This window comes from Melospiza melodia, chromosome 2, assembly GCF_035770615.1.
Source record: "Melospiza melodia melodia isolate bMelMel2 chromosome 2, bMelMel2.pri, whole genome shotgun sequence".
In the NCBI taxonomy this organism is placed as follows: domain Eukaryota; kingdom Metazoa; phylum Chordata; class Aves; order Passeriformes; family Passerellidae; genus Melospiza; species Melospiza melodia.
The window spans coordinates 114,332,632-114,346,815 of record NC_086195.1 but is presented as its reverse complement, the minus strand read 5'-3'; the positions used below and the strand labels follow the sequence as shown (position 1 = coordinate 114,346,815).

The window sequence follows — 14,184 nt, the reverse complement described above, 5'->3', positions numbered from 1 at the left end:
TATCTTCGAATTAATGCCTATTTGCACATACAGATGAATATACATATGGAATTTGAATCTGTTTTAAGATTCATACAATTTGTGCAGTGTTCCTTATTTTTACGGCAACTCTCATTTAGTGGAAAATTAATAAAGCTTCTTGGAGTCACCAGGCAGGCTTACACAAAATTTTATCAGACACACACTTAATCCTATTTTTGAATGCCTCATGGTTAAACAGGGATAGTATCTTAATGCTCAAAGAAGTCACCCTTTTATCTGACTTCACAGTGGTATTTATTAATCTTCCACTAGTACTTATCAAGATTTGCATAATACATTTCTTGTTTTAAACTGGAAGAAAGAATAGCAGAATAGGAAAAATGGTGTAGAAACTTTCATATCCTTGGGTAATTGTTACATACTGCTGTTCAAAAGCTGCATTATGTAAACCAACAAAAAGTCATTCTTACAGACTGAAAAAGTCAATGATATGTTTTTCATTCTAACTTTGTTCTGGACAAAGCTTGGAGACCAGGAGAAAAAGTTATCAGATTGTACCTGTGTTACAAATGAAAACAAAGACACCTGTTTACTATGTGGCAAGAGCCCCTTGACATTTTTGTACAGTATAAAAGAATTAACTATCTTTGGAAACCTAGGCTATTTTTATGCAAACAGAGATGCAGTCAGGTGGATTGAAACCTGCTGAACATCCGGGCACAGAGGGTGGTCAGTGACACACAGTTGGAGGTCAGTAACTAATTTTGTGCCCTAGGGGTCAATTCTGGATTGAACCCTGTCTGATGTCATCATTAGTTACCTGGATGATGGAGGCAGAAGGCATCCTCAGCACATTTGCTGGTGACACCAAAGTGGGAGGAGTGGCTGAGATGCCAGGGAGTCTGCTGCCATCCAGAGGGACCTCAAAAGGCAGCAGATATGGGCCCAACAGGAGCCTCATGAAATTCAACAAAGATAATTGCAAGAACTGGAAAAGAATAAATCCATGCATACTACATGCTGGGGGCCATCCAGCAGGAAAGCAGCTTGGCATCCTGGTGGACACCAGGTTGAACATGAATCAGCAGTGGGCCCTTGTGGCAAAGAGGGCTGCTAATCTTACAAGAGGGCCTAGTCCTATCTTTGAAAAATATGAAATATCTACACATATTTTTTTGACTGACTGCATCACTGAAGAAATATGTAAACAAGTTTTCTGTGCTGGAAAACATCTTAACTGCATGTAAATCTATGACAGGGCAGAGTAAATACCAACATTTTTAAACTAGGAAGGCCTTTGAGCTGCATTCTCAGCAAAATGCATTAATTATTGGAGCTCTTACAGAACAATGCCCTGAACTACACTGTGTTTTATTTCCCAGAATATGCCGAGTTGGAAGGGACCAAAAGGATCGTCAAGCCCAACTTCTGGCCCTGCACAGCACTATCCCCAAGAGTCACACCATGTGCCCAAGAGTATTGTCCAAATGCTTCTTGAACTTTGTCAGGTTAATGCTGTGACTTCTCTGGGGAGCCTGTTCCAATGCCCAAACACCCTGTGGGTGAAGAACCTTCTTCTAATATCCAACCTAAACCTCCCCTGACACAACTTCAGGCCACTTCAAGTCCTGCCACTGGTCACCACAGAGAAGAGACCAGTGCCTGTGGCCCTACTTCCCCTCATGAGGAAGTTGCAGACTGCAATGAAGTCTCCCCTCAGTCTCCTCCAGGCTGAACAGTCCAAGTGACCTCAGCCACTCCTCATACAGCTTCCCCTCAAGGCCCTTCACAATCTTCATTACCCTCCTCTGGAGACTCTCTAATAGTTTAAAATCTTTCTGATATTGTGGCACCCAAAACTGCACAGAATATTCAAGGTGAGGCCACCCCAGAGCAGAGCAGAGCAGAGCAGGACAATCCCACTGGTGCTGCTGTGCCTGGTGCCCCCCAGAACACCCTTTGGCCCTCCTGGCTGCCAGGGCACTGCTGACTCACATTCAACTTCCCGTCAACCAGGAGACCCAGGTCCCTTTCCATGGCACTGCTTTCCAGCATCTCATTCCCAGTCTGTACCGTACATCCAGGGTTGGCCCAGCCCAGGTGCAGAATCCAGCAGCTTCCCTTGCTGAATTTCATATGGGCTGTGATTGCCCAGCACCAGATTTTGTCAAGGTCTCTCTGCAGGGCCTCCCTGCCTTTAACAGCTCCTCCCAATTTAGCATTGCCTGCGGACTTGCTGAGTATCCCTTCCAGTCCTGTGTACAACTCGTTATGAAGATGCTGAAGAGCACATGAAGGGCTGAAAATGGAGCCCTGAAGAAATCCACTAGCTTAGCTGCTGCTAGTACACTGATGAGTAACAGATGGAAATAACAAGAAGGACTGCTTTCATTTTGGCTTGGGTGGTTTTAGGGCTCAGATCTAAAAACAAATCTCTGTTCTAGAACCAAAGAAGAAGAAAAAAAAAATCAACAAAAAATCCCCCCAAAAACCCACAACCTCTGGAATCTGTTTAATAGGTTTTGTAATTCAAATTGTATTATTATTATTATAGTTTAATGCCCTTATTAGAGATTCACTTAGTGAAAATCTTATACCCTATTTACCAGGAAGTCATGCATTCACATGGGATTTTAAATTATCTTTCTGAAAGCGACCTGCGTGATTTTCAGGTATGAAAATAAAACTCAGCAACATACACTAAAATCCTTCTTGGAAAGCCTAATCTCATTCCTTCAAGGTTATTACACCAAGATGAGAGTAAGTTAGCAGGTTCAGGTTCCAGTTTACTATTCACAGAATAACGGAGCATTACTATAAACTACATTATTCACAGTTCTCAACAGGAATCCTGGCTAATCTGCATGTCACTCCAGAACAAAGTACCTTGAAATCAACAGAAAGTAAATACCTTTACAACTTAAGAAAAAGAAAAAACCCAGTAACCTTATGTAGGTAGTTTAGTGAAATATATTTTTGCATTTTTTTAAACAAACTGGTTTACGCTGACTGCTGGTAAAATATTGTATTATCTGACATGACAATACAAGAATGAACAATACTAAACACTGTCAGACTAAAAGTCAACCCCTCTCTAAACTATCTGATACATGTTCCAAAATTCATTCTGTGACTACTACTACCTGCTACATGACTGTATAAACTCTAGCTTCCTTGTATGTTTTTTATGACTGTAAAGAAGACAACTATCAATTTAGTAGACTGGGCATACAGTTAGATATTCAATTATTCAATTTGAAGTTCATATTTGATTCTCAATCTGCAGACAGAATAGGCAGAAACACTCGCCACAAAAAATCTTGACCACAAACACTGAACATTCCTGAGTATTTAAGAACAAGAAAAATTGCAGATCACTAACAGTACATGCATTTTAACAGCACTTATGGCAGAAGTATACAGATGCTCACGTGCCTCTCAGCTATGTGTTACAGTAGTGTTTTATCATTCTACCAGTAAACATAAGGTGCTGAAGTAAATAACTGAGGTCTAAGCAGGTAGATGAAGGAGACAAATTAAAAACCAAGACTGGTAGACAAATTCTTTAAGTCATATGCAAAAAGAATTCAGTATATCTTTTTCAAAAACTAACATTCAGTACCTTTTTAAATTTTCCTTGTCGCTTTGCTGCAGACTGCCCCTGGAGTTAGAATAACATACTGTAAGAAAACATGCACACACCACACAGGATGGAGACACCTTCTCTGTACAATTACAGTTATACTTCCAACCTACAGATTTCCAACTTTTAGAGATTCACATGTATGATCAAACATGCTCTTAAAGCATGCTCTTTCAGGTTTTTATAATCAATAAACCAATGCATCACTGTATATACGATCCATTACTCCTGCAATATAAGCAAGTGTTGTTAACCACTTAGCTTCAATAAATAAATAACAGAAATTCAGCCTCAGAATTTTAGATTTTTGACTGTACAGTGGCATTGCTCTCTTTCATAGTAAATACAGACAAATTAAGATACACGTTCCCTTACCTTGCATCCACTCACTGACTTAGAGACAACTTTGCTGCCTAGTCCTCCTTTTTTGTCTCCTGGTACATATTGAGGTTCACTAAAGGCAGCAGAAAGTATCAATTGCTATTTGATACCATCCTTTTTCCATTGAAATATGACCATAACAATAATGCCTTTAGCTATGACATGGGGAACACCTTAGCTGGAATTTCTTCCTGTGTAAGGTCTTAAGTATTCTCTATCATATGAAATTTGACAGGCTGTATGTACCTATCTACTGCTTCATATCTCAGAAACCACTGTATATAGCCATTTAGTCTGGTTTTAAAATAAAATATGCAATATTGCAACCAATAGTTCAAGGAAGTGCACAATTCTAGCTAGGGAAACTAAATTATCATGGATTTCATAAAAGCACACTTGCAACCTCACAGGTACCACAAAGAAATATTAAACTAGGTATTTTAGAGCTCCTAGTTACTGGGTTTTTCCTCACTGATAAATAAATTCTCCTAATACATTATCATCTGCAGTTACATGCAATCTGCCCCAAAAGTACAACCATTTAGATTGAATTAACTAAACTTTTATGCTTAACAATATCTAAAGGTACATGCCAACGTACTCTCAGAAACTTATTTTCTATGAAGACATACTCTCCTTTTATACATGTTGTTCAGCCACATCTAGTGGTATATGCACATAGATCAACTATCACTGAGTACTAACAATCATCAGGATTGACTAAAATTTAGTCTCAGGCTTATCTGTTTAAAAACAGCTAAGGCAATCTTCTAAGCACTGTAGCACCAGATACACAGAAGAGTGACAGTTACTATAATCACTGTTGCATCACAGAGTCATACAAGTTAAAAAACATTTTTCACAGGGTGCTGTGTTATGAGCAAAAAAAGTCATTTTTTTTCTAGCCTCACACACAGAGATCTTATACCATTCTGTTGAAGCATACAATCATACCAGTGGTTGACAACAAGTGTGTAGCAGGTAAGAGAATCTGCTTATGCATTTGGGTCAGCTAAATTCCTATTACTTGGTAACAGTAACATATATGTGTTTAGAAAGCTCATGTTTCTGCTGAATATTGTATGCATGCAACAAAGAGTATTACAGAACCAACATGCACATAACACTATATGCATGTATTTTTCATTCAAAAATTACATTAAGCTAGGGAGTTACATAAGGTCAATTTTAAAGCCTCCACACCAACAAGAAAGCAGTTGCTTCTAGAAATAAAGGATTTTAGAGCAAAATAATTAGAACTCAAAATTCAGAAAATGCAATTAAATTTGAAATTAGAAGATGAAAACAATAATAGAACTACTTAGAAGTTATGTTTACTTTATAATGAAACAACTGCTTCTAAAATGTATTATGTTACCAAACCTAATGCTCTTTAAAGTACTAATCCCATACATAACAGCACTTCCTGGCATGCAATTTGCTTGCTAGAAAAAAAATTCAGAAAAAACCCCCATCATCCATTCCATATACTCACAGCTTTCTTTCCAAGTTCTGTTTTAGACAGAGTAAGACTTCCTGCAAGATAACATCCTGGTCCTGCTCCTTTAGGTATTCTGTTCAAAGAAAGTAAGTTCAGTGTTAAAACCAGGCTCACTAAGGTTCCATGGAAACTCAATAAAGACACCAAACAGGAAAAGAGCAACAGGAGGAATAACCAAGCCTGGACAGGAAGACACAATTAAAGTATCATTTTAGTGAGGAGCAGAGGCAGCTGCCTAGACACAGATGAGAAAAACAACGCTTTGTAACTTACTTGTCATCAGGCAGGGATGTAACAAAGAATGGCTGACTGTGTTTCGGTGGTAATGTCAAACTGTTGGATTTCTTCTTCCCTAAGAGAGCAAGGCTATGGTTTTCATAAATATCTAAGCTTAAGGTACTAGACAGCCTATGAGAAACAATAAATGGCAGGTCTTTGATGCGATCCAGCTCACTGTTCTGCTCATGACGAATTTGTAACCGAATAGTGTAATCTCCTTTTTCCAGTTTCACAGAATACTGAAAGAAAGAAGTTCTCATAAATGCCAAGATTCAATATTTTACCATTAATAAAAAAAGCTTCCAAACCCCAGAAATAAGACTGTCATGTTTTGAAAGCATTCTTTAAAAATTTTTTATCAACCTGACAGGGAAACACATATCTGCACACATTCCAGCAACACTATGCTAAGTCTCCTTCCTGATACTGCTACAGTAAAACAGAAAGCAGCCCCAAGTAGAAAGGAACAACAACTCAGAACTACCCAGAGCTCCTAGAATATCCCTCTTCCTGGCTAGGGAGTAATGCTTCCTGTTGGTATTTTTTCTGGATTAAATATTTTAGAATTGTTTTAGAATCATCCTGTGATGCACAACACCAGAGATTTACAGCATGATAGTTCGCCAGGTCTAAATAACAAAGCACTAGGGTGATGTTTGGATTTTATATTATCTTAAAAATTCAGGTTAAGGAACAGAAGCTTGCACAATGCAATTTCTGAAAATAATTTATAAACTGTAAAGCACGTCTCTTGAAACTATCTTTTGCACACTTCCAGAATAAACAATCTATCAAAATTACCATTACATTGATGATGTTCAACTGTGATTTTATACTGGTAAAATACAGTTTCAAACAAAAAATTATGAATAATGTTTCTTTTATGACTTTTTTCCTTTTTTAAATATTTTTTTTATTTCTCCCTACTTCCCCCATGATCCAGGCACACACACAGTCTGTTAAGGCAGAAAGGATTCCCGCAGAGGGTAGAGTATCTACAAGTGTTGTGCAAAAAAACTTCTCTTTCAAGGATGGCAACGGGCAGCAAACAAAGCTGAAGCACTAAAAAGGCTGTTTGAAGATATCAACAGCACAGAGGACAGTGTTCATGAATACAGAAGCCCCTGCTCTATCAGCACACAAGTCAGATCTTCCATCCAGCATAGAAAAGTTTAAGGCATTGTGTTTGTAAAAAAACAAACCAAAGAACAACACAATTTTGAACTCATTTCTTGAAAAGCACCAGACAAAACCACAAGAAATCAGAAGTTAACAGCTTTTCCTCTTTCTCCTTCTGCAGGAGAGGAAAAAAAAAAAAGTTCTATTTCATGGACACTTACCTTTTTTTGATACAAATACATCATCACTGAACCTTGTATGACTTCTTGTGACTACATAAGAACATTAAAATTATGCATCAGGAAATGTAAAGAGCTAACAGGAGGCCTTGGAGGTAAAAAAAATGAACATTTCAACAGTCTTCAGCAAAAAGAAGGTAAAATAAATACATTACTCTGTACCTGGTGTGGATAGGCATCTCCTGAACCCATTTGTCTTTTGTTCTGGTCAAAAATAATCCAGAGCTGACTATCAAATTCAGATTCATACAACAATTCACAAAGAAGTGGACAGCTTGGAGTTACTTCTCCACTCTTAGGCTGTTAAAAGAAAGGTAAAAGCATTTAATCTACTACAGAATAAAACAAGTACAATCCTTAGATACATATTCAAAAAGATAACTGTAGCATGTTTCAAGCAACAGTAGCTTTTAAAGTGGACCAAATCAGAATTTTGACTGTAGGGAGCCTAGAGTGTGACTCCAGACCTCCTTTCTGAGAGAAAGCTATTTAAAATTATGACCTGATTAAAGAAAACATGATGTGTTTAATAACTTTAAACATAACCCTTACCTGATGGAAGTTATAGGTCAAAATCATCTCATACAGTTGACGATTATTTGGTAAAATATCTCTGGATCCCAAAGGTTTTATTTTTGCACTCACTGGTCTGCAGTTAAACAACAAAAGGTTCTCTTGAGAAGCATCCTCTATCAAAATTTGTCTTGCTTAAGTAGAAGCATGTTCTGAGATACAACTGAATTCAGCACATGCCATAATATCTCATATATTGTAACTATCCAAGCAGCATTAATTCCTCAGTTAAAATTAATGTCAGTCCAAAAAACAAAGTTTAGTGACACTACAGACACTGCCAGAAAATAAAAAGGAAAACAATGTAGTAGGCATGTCCAAATGCTCAAAATTAAAGGCCATTAAATTTAAGAGGAAAAAAAATCAGGTTACATTTCTAGTATCCATGCTGAAATCAATACTTGTCTTCAAAACTGATTAACGGCACTGCAATTAGAAGACAGAACAATTGATAATTCCTTTTTATAGAAGGTTGTGTCTTCAGAGAATGTAAGAAGCCTTAAAGTAATTTGAGTAGTAACACAGAAAAAAGTACACTACAGAGTGTGTATATTAAATCAGACACACTTGGGAAAAGCAGTCAAAAGTTCAGGGCAGCCAAGCATTTTAGACTTTAAACATCAAAAAATGTAAACAAAATAATAATGATATAGGAAAAATAATCTAAGCTTCAGAGATAAAAAATAGCAGAATCAGGGTGGTCTGGCATCATTTAAGTTTACCTTTCTTTTATTAAATGAGATAACCTCTAACTACATGATGAGAATTTGTCTCTAAGGTTCTGCCAGCTCTTTCACTGTCCAAGGGCACAGACTAGCCACCCATTAAGATATGGTGCTGGGTCAGACCACAAGTCTGCTTAACCCAGGTTTCCTAGTCTGGCAGACACTGGATAGACTGCTGACAGAAGTCTTAAGAACTGACTAATACCACATATGACATGATATGTCTCCCTAACATTCACCCTGCCTCCAAGTACTTGAAACAAGAGACAGAATGAAAAGCCATTCAGTAATTCTCTCTGTCATGACTCATTAGCTCATTCAAGAGATACTACTCCTGCCTTGATTTAAATACATAAGTATTTATCCATAGTTTACTTAATTGCAGTTCATTTACTGTCAGATGAGGGAGTAAAGAGCACATCCATTTTTCCAACCAAGAATAAGGCAAATATTAAGGCACTGTATTATTACCTCATTTACACCACATCAAATGGATTATTTCTGAATCTAACATTAGGTGATATGTTCATTAAACTCCTGGCAATTACAATTAGTCAATTCCAGTTACAAGTACCCAAGAGCACAAGACAGAGCTAAAAGTCTCCACTCAAAGGACCAAACAATAGAAAACTTCAGATTACTGACCACTGTGAAATTACCTCAAAAGCATCACTTTATCCTTCTGAAGTGGGCAGCTTTAATCACTGCTGCACTGTCTAGAAATTTTCCAGCAAAATTCTTTCCCTAAATCAGCATGTGTTAAACTAACAAGGTAAACACAGTTTTCCCCAAAAAATCTGCACCAGATTCTACAAAAATAGTTTAAATCAAGCAAGACAGAGACGATGGCTTTCCCAGGCCAAAATTTGGCAGGATCCCAAGCAGCTGTTTAGGAAAAAAAAAAAAAAACCAAGCCAAAAATAAACCCAACAAAACAAAATGAAAAAACCAAAACAACAAATAGTAGCACATAATAACTCCAATACCTCTAAAATTTATTTTTCTTTAGATATTAAAGTACCTTTTACATCTAAGTGTCTGGAAGCAGTGGAATATCTTTGTAAATTTTTCTTCTTTCAAATTAGTTTAAGGAAAGTAATTTGTCTTGAAAGTCACCACAAAGAAGAGAATGCTGACGAATTGACTGATGCTGACAAATTAATTGATGCTTCCAAAGCTACTTTGAATTTGACAAGAATATTTTTGTAATCCTGAATTTCACTGCTAATGTGTTACTATTTTAACTCTACATATGAGCAGTTTTCCCAGTCTCTCAAAACAGTTCCCCAGAAACTCTACCTGAGTGTTTGAACCCAGCTTTTCAGATTTATGCATGGAGCAATATCTTCATATTTCAACAGGGACTGAACATCAAACCGTACGATGCCTTCTGAAGCGTGCTAGAAGAAGAGTACACAACAATTATGTTTGTGCACTTACAACAGCAGATGAGGACCATCTATCATGATCCTCAAAAATACAACATAAGCTGTAGTTATTCATACTTTAGCAAGTAATACTGTGTCATTTTGAAAGCGTCACAAGTGCATCTCTATTTTACAACAGCAGATAATACTGGGACTTGCAAAACTTTTATAAATAAAACTTAAGCTTCACTTGCTCATCTTTTCATTTCCTAATTTAAATACTTTGTACAGAACTAGTAAGTCATACTACAGGCAAGACTGCATTTGTTTGTGCATTTAGGATGATTTACCTTAAATATGTAATTCAATATATACAATATAGAATATTAAAACAAGTATTTTGTGCTGCTTCCTAGGACTATTATTACAGAATAGATTAACTCTGAAAAAGAGAAACAATACTGCATACATAGACTTGATTATGGGCAAAATAATTCAAAAAGTTTATTTCCAGCAGTATCCCCTGACAAAGGCACTAGTATGTGAACACTATTGAAATTTATTTTATGGAAGTTACTGGTGCTCAAAAAGGAACATCAAGACTATTTGCATTCTCTTATTTTTCAGTGTCCATTGTTCATTTGGTACAATCCTGCTGGGCTGGGGGCAGCTTCTGTGCACACCATCACCAACAGCTCTTTCTTTTTCTGTTCTACCAGTTCAAGACCTGGTACCTTGACACACTACCCACTTTTTCTTCCTCAGTTTATTCAGCTCTCAGAGGCTGAATACATCCAAATTCACCCACAGGAGAGCTACAATTTGCTCTGGCCTTTAGCTGAAAGAAAGGCAGGAGCCAAGACAGACTGGCATGCTGCTGCTTCATGCAGGTACCAGCTCTCAGAGAGAACTCTCCTCCCTCAGGGAGGCAGTGCCAAGCCAAGGCTGCATAGGACAGCAAAGAACACAGGACCAAGACAAAGTACTCTAGATGTCACACTAACATTTTAAGCAACTTTTTCAATCCCTTAGTATCACAGACCATTAGGAATCATTACACTGCCCCACCCGCTGAACCTTCAACTGCCCTAAATGATGACTCAAGACAATCCCCACATCTCAACAGAACACTGAATAGAAAATAAATTCTAAGGAAATTTTACTCTGAATATGGTATACAGAGTGCTGTTGTTTTAGAAATGGTAGCTTAGATATTTCATTACAAGAACTGTGGTCCCAGCAAAGTTTATTTACATAAACCACTTGGTAAACATATTTCTATTTTCAGCCTTTTACTATGTTTTACGTACTGGTGTTGAGTTTAGATTTTTTGTTTGGGTTTTTTTTTTCCTTTCTTTTTTCACTAGTGGTTTATAATGAAAAGGCATAGAAAAAAATCACAAATAATGGTAACTGGCATTTCTCTGGAACTGAACTCCAACTTAACAACTTTTAAGAGAGAACATGAAAGTCTCATGTACAAAAATACTTTCACTGTTTCTAAATTCAGGCAATAAGGAAGAAAAGCTGGTTTTATTCTGGGAAACCAAAGGATTTCACAGTAATTCAATATAAGCACTCTGGAAAACTTACCATGTTTAGCTGAGGAGCACCACAAAGTACACCATGGAAGGAAATAGTGTAATTAATGCTAACATCACTAAGGCTTGCCCACCACCGAGCAACACAAAATTCAATGGTTTTTCCAGCCTGGGAAAGAAAAGCACAAAGTTAGACTCCAGCTCCCATCTTCCTCTTCTATTGACCCCAGCCTCCCAAAACCCAACAAAAACAAAAAGGACTGGAGTACAACTCAAAAAAGACTTCTTATGTCCAGTTTACTCCAATTGTACAGATTTGTAGAGTACCAAGTAAGACATTATACTTGGTTCAGAAAATATAAGACAATTCCAACAAAACAGCATGACTGAAAAACGCTTCAAAACAAGGGGTGCCAGGGTACACCCTACAGAGGAAAGTACTGCTTTTAAATGTTCTGTCTTCTATTTTTATCCCTCAAACTAGGCAGACAGGTTAGTTCATAGATCAGTTTCATGCATATCCCCTAAAAAATATGCATTAAAAAAAGAAATCTCACTCACTCCCTAAGTAAGATGACACAAAACTTGAGATGTTTGAGTTAGTTTTGTTTTTGTCTGGTTAGTGGGGTCTTCTGGGTTTTTCTTTTTTTTGGTTTTTAAATAACATGACAAAATAATGTGTCAATGGGACCAACATAGCTTATGGTCCTCCACCAGAGGGTAAGGGACTGAATTGCAGAGAAATTATAACTACTCTTTGGCATTAGAGCTATACAATTAAACCTAAACCCCTGAACTGCTAGTTCATTCCCTGACTGTTTTGGACTCTTTGAGCTAGCATTATCCAAGCTAAGACTCCTGTACCTGGGATGTATGAATGTGAGCCAGGCAGTTACCTCTGGCTTCAAGATGAAGGTGTCCCAGACTACTGCATTAATCACTAAAGGCAAAATATGCTAACTATCCAACAAGGCATAGCTCCTATTTGAAAGGGAAACAAACTGCTCTGCATGAACAAGTACAAACAAATTACAGAGATTAACATGTATTATATTACTAAATAGCTCAGAAACATTAGCAAACTGTTAGAGATCTTTTCAAAACTGAAAATCAGTTGCACTGACTACTGCAATAAACACAAAAAGTCTTGGGTTTGTGGGTTTTTTTTTAGGAAATAAAATCCCAAAAAAGTTGTTAAACTGCAGTGATACATTATTTTATTTACCCCACCCTAAGGTAACTTACTAAGACAGGAAATGCTTCAATCACTGAGCCTTTTTCTGGTAAGGATGAAAATTTGTAGAACTCATGACTTCTGTATGCTTTTTGCTTCACAAGTTGAACAGCATGAAGCACAAACTTGGCAGTCACATCAGCTGAACATGAACACACTGTCACTTCTAGATTAAAGAAAAAGAAACTTAGTCTGAAGAGACAAGAATTTTAGAAGAAAAGCAGAGAAACATTACTTTTACAAGCAATTTGCAATTTAAGAAGTTAAGCAGTACCCAAAGTGGCTCCACATGTGAAAAATGCTTATACATCAGTTAATTTCAAAAGCTCTTTCAGGTTAAAGGAAAACTAGCTAAGTTCAGAGGATGGTTAAAGAGAAATAAATCTCAATTAAACAGTCAAAATTAATCAGATAGTACAGATGAATCACCTGTATATGACAGATTGTTAAATTGCAAATTAAGAGTCCTATCACTAAATTCAGTCTGAATGAAAGATTTTTGAAAGGACTATTGTTTAGTAATCTCACAAAGAAAGACAAAGGAAAAAAAAATCCCTTTTTTCCCTTCTTGCAAAATGATGAGCTTTTTACCCATTGTGAAAATCACATTTTCTTCAGTTATGACTTCCTTCAACACTACATCCATACACCTTAAAAACTAGGTAAGCCTCAGACAGTGATACTTTTCCATAAACATGGGGCATTTCTCCAGGCATAGGCAACCACTTTAGAATGTTATTGGCTGGTTTCTTTAAGACTTAGAATCAAGATCCTACTATACCAAAAACCATGAAATAACTCAAAATTACTCATCTAAGAGGTTAAAAATCAAACAAATATTTACATATTCATGGGCCAAAACCCCTTCAGTATTTATTCAGGCAGAACTCAAAATTATTTAAAACCAACTTTGTCAAGTCTGACAGATGCAATTTTTTATTTAGATAATGTGGTCATTTTCCTTACCAGCCCATGTAGCTCCCTGGGGAACATCAATGAAATGCCTTCGGATCTGACCAGGTTTAAAATGAACATCTGTGTATGTCAGGTCATAGCTTGATGATTCATCTACTCTGTATGTCAAAAGGAAACACAAATAGTAGTTAAACAAGCTGTGAAGCCAATTTTTGAAGGATTTTTAAATGCAAAAATACTCCAAAAGTGTGTACAATGAGGATATTTAGTCTTTAACATTAGTAGGATTAATTATATTAATCCTACTAATACAGAATCTGACAGTACAAGATTTCAAAAAGATTCAAAATGTCAGCTCCACCACACTATGTAAATACCATCCCAAAAATTACAGTGACTAAACAGAAATATCACTAAATCCTCATTTTCAGTGGATTTGTTTTCCCTGGCCGAGCGAATTGCCACTGAAGTGAGCTAAGGTATGGAAGTAGCAATATTTCCATGAATGAATGAGAGAACAGTTACTTTGTCTTTCCCCCTCAGGGCAGACTGTCCACCAAACAGGTTTAATAAAATATTCTCCTTCCTTATCAACATCACTTAAGTCTTATTTTTAACCCAATGATGGGCACCATACCAACTCTAAACTCACTGTATTGAAGTCATGATCAAAGACTATCCCAAT

General features: G+C 36.9%; 1 protein-coding gene across 2 annotated transcripts in view; it reads right to left on the bottom strand.

The window, feature by feature from the left end:
• Window positions 1-14,184, bottom strand: part of TPP2 (tripeptidyl peptidase 2) — a 49,979-nt gene that overhangs the window by 13,576 nt on the left and 22,219 nt on the right. Inside the window, exons 16-24 of one of the 2 annotated variants that reach the window (XM_063149625.1) lie at window positions 13,551-13,657; window positions 12,596-12,750; window positions 11,403-11,519; window positions 9,742-9,842; window positions 7,697-7,793; window positions 7,307-7,444; window positions 5,781-6,025; window positions 5,502-5,580; window positions 3,605-3,643 (exon numbers count right to left, since the gene is read on the bottom strand). In XM_063149625.1, coding sequence (XP_063005695.1) covers window positions 3,605-3,643; window positions 5,502-5,580; window positions 5,781-6,025; window positions 7,307-7,444; window positions 7,697-7,793; window positions 9,742-9,842; window positions 11,403-11,519; window positions 12,596-12,750; window positions 13,551-13,657 — 1,078 coding nt within the window. The remainder of the gene's footprint in view (window positions 1-3,604; window positions 3,644-5,501; window positions 5,581-5,780; window positions 6,026-7,306; window positions 7,445-7,696; window positions 7,794-9,741; window positions 9,843-11,402; window positions 11,520-12,595; window positions 12,751-13,550; window positions 13,658-14,184) is intronic. The other variant, XM_063149626.1, reaches the window with a different exon arrangement.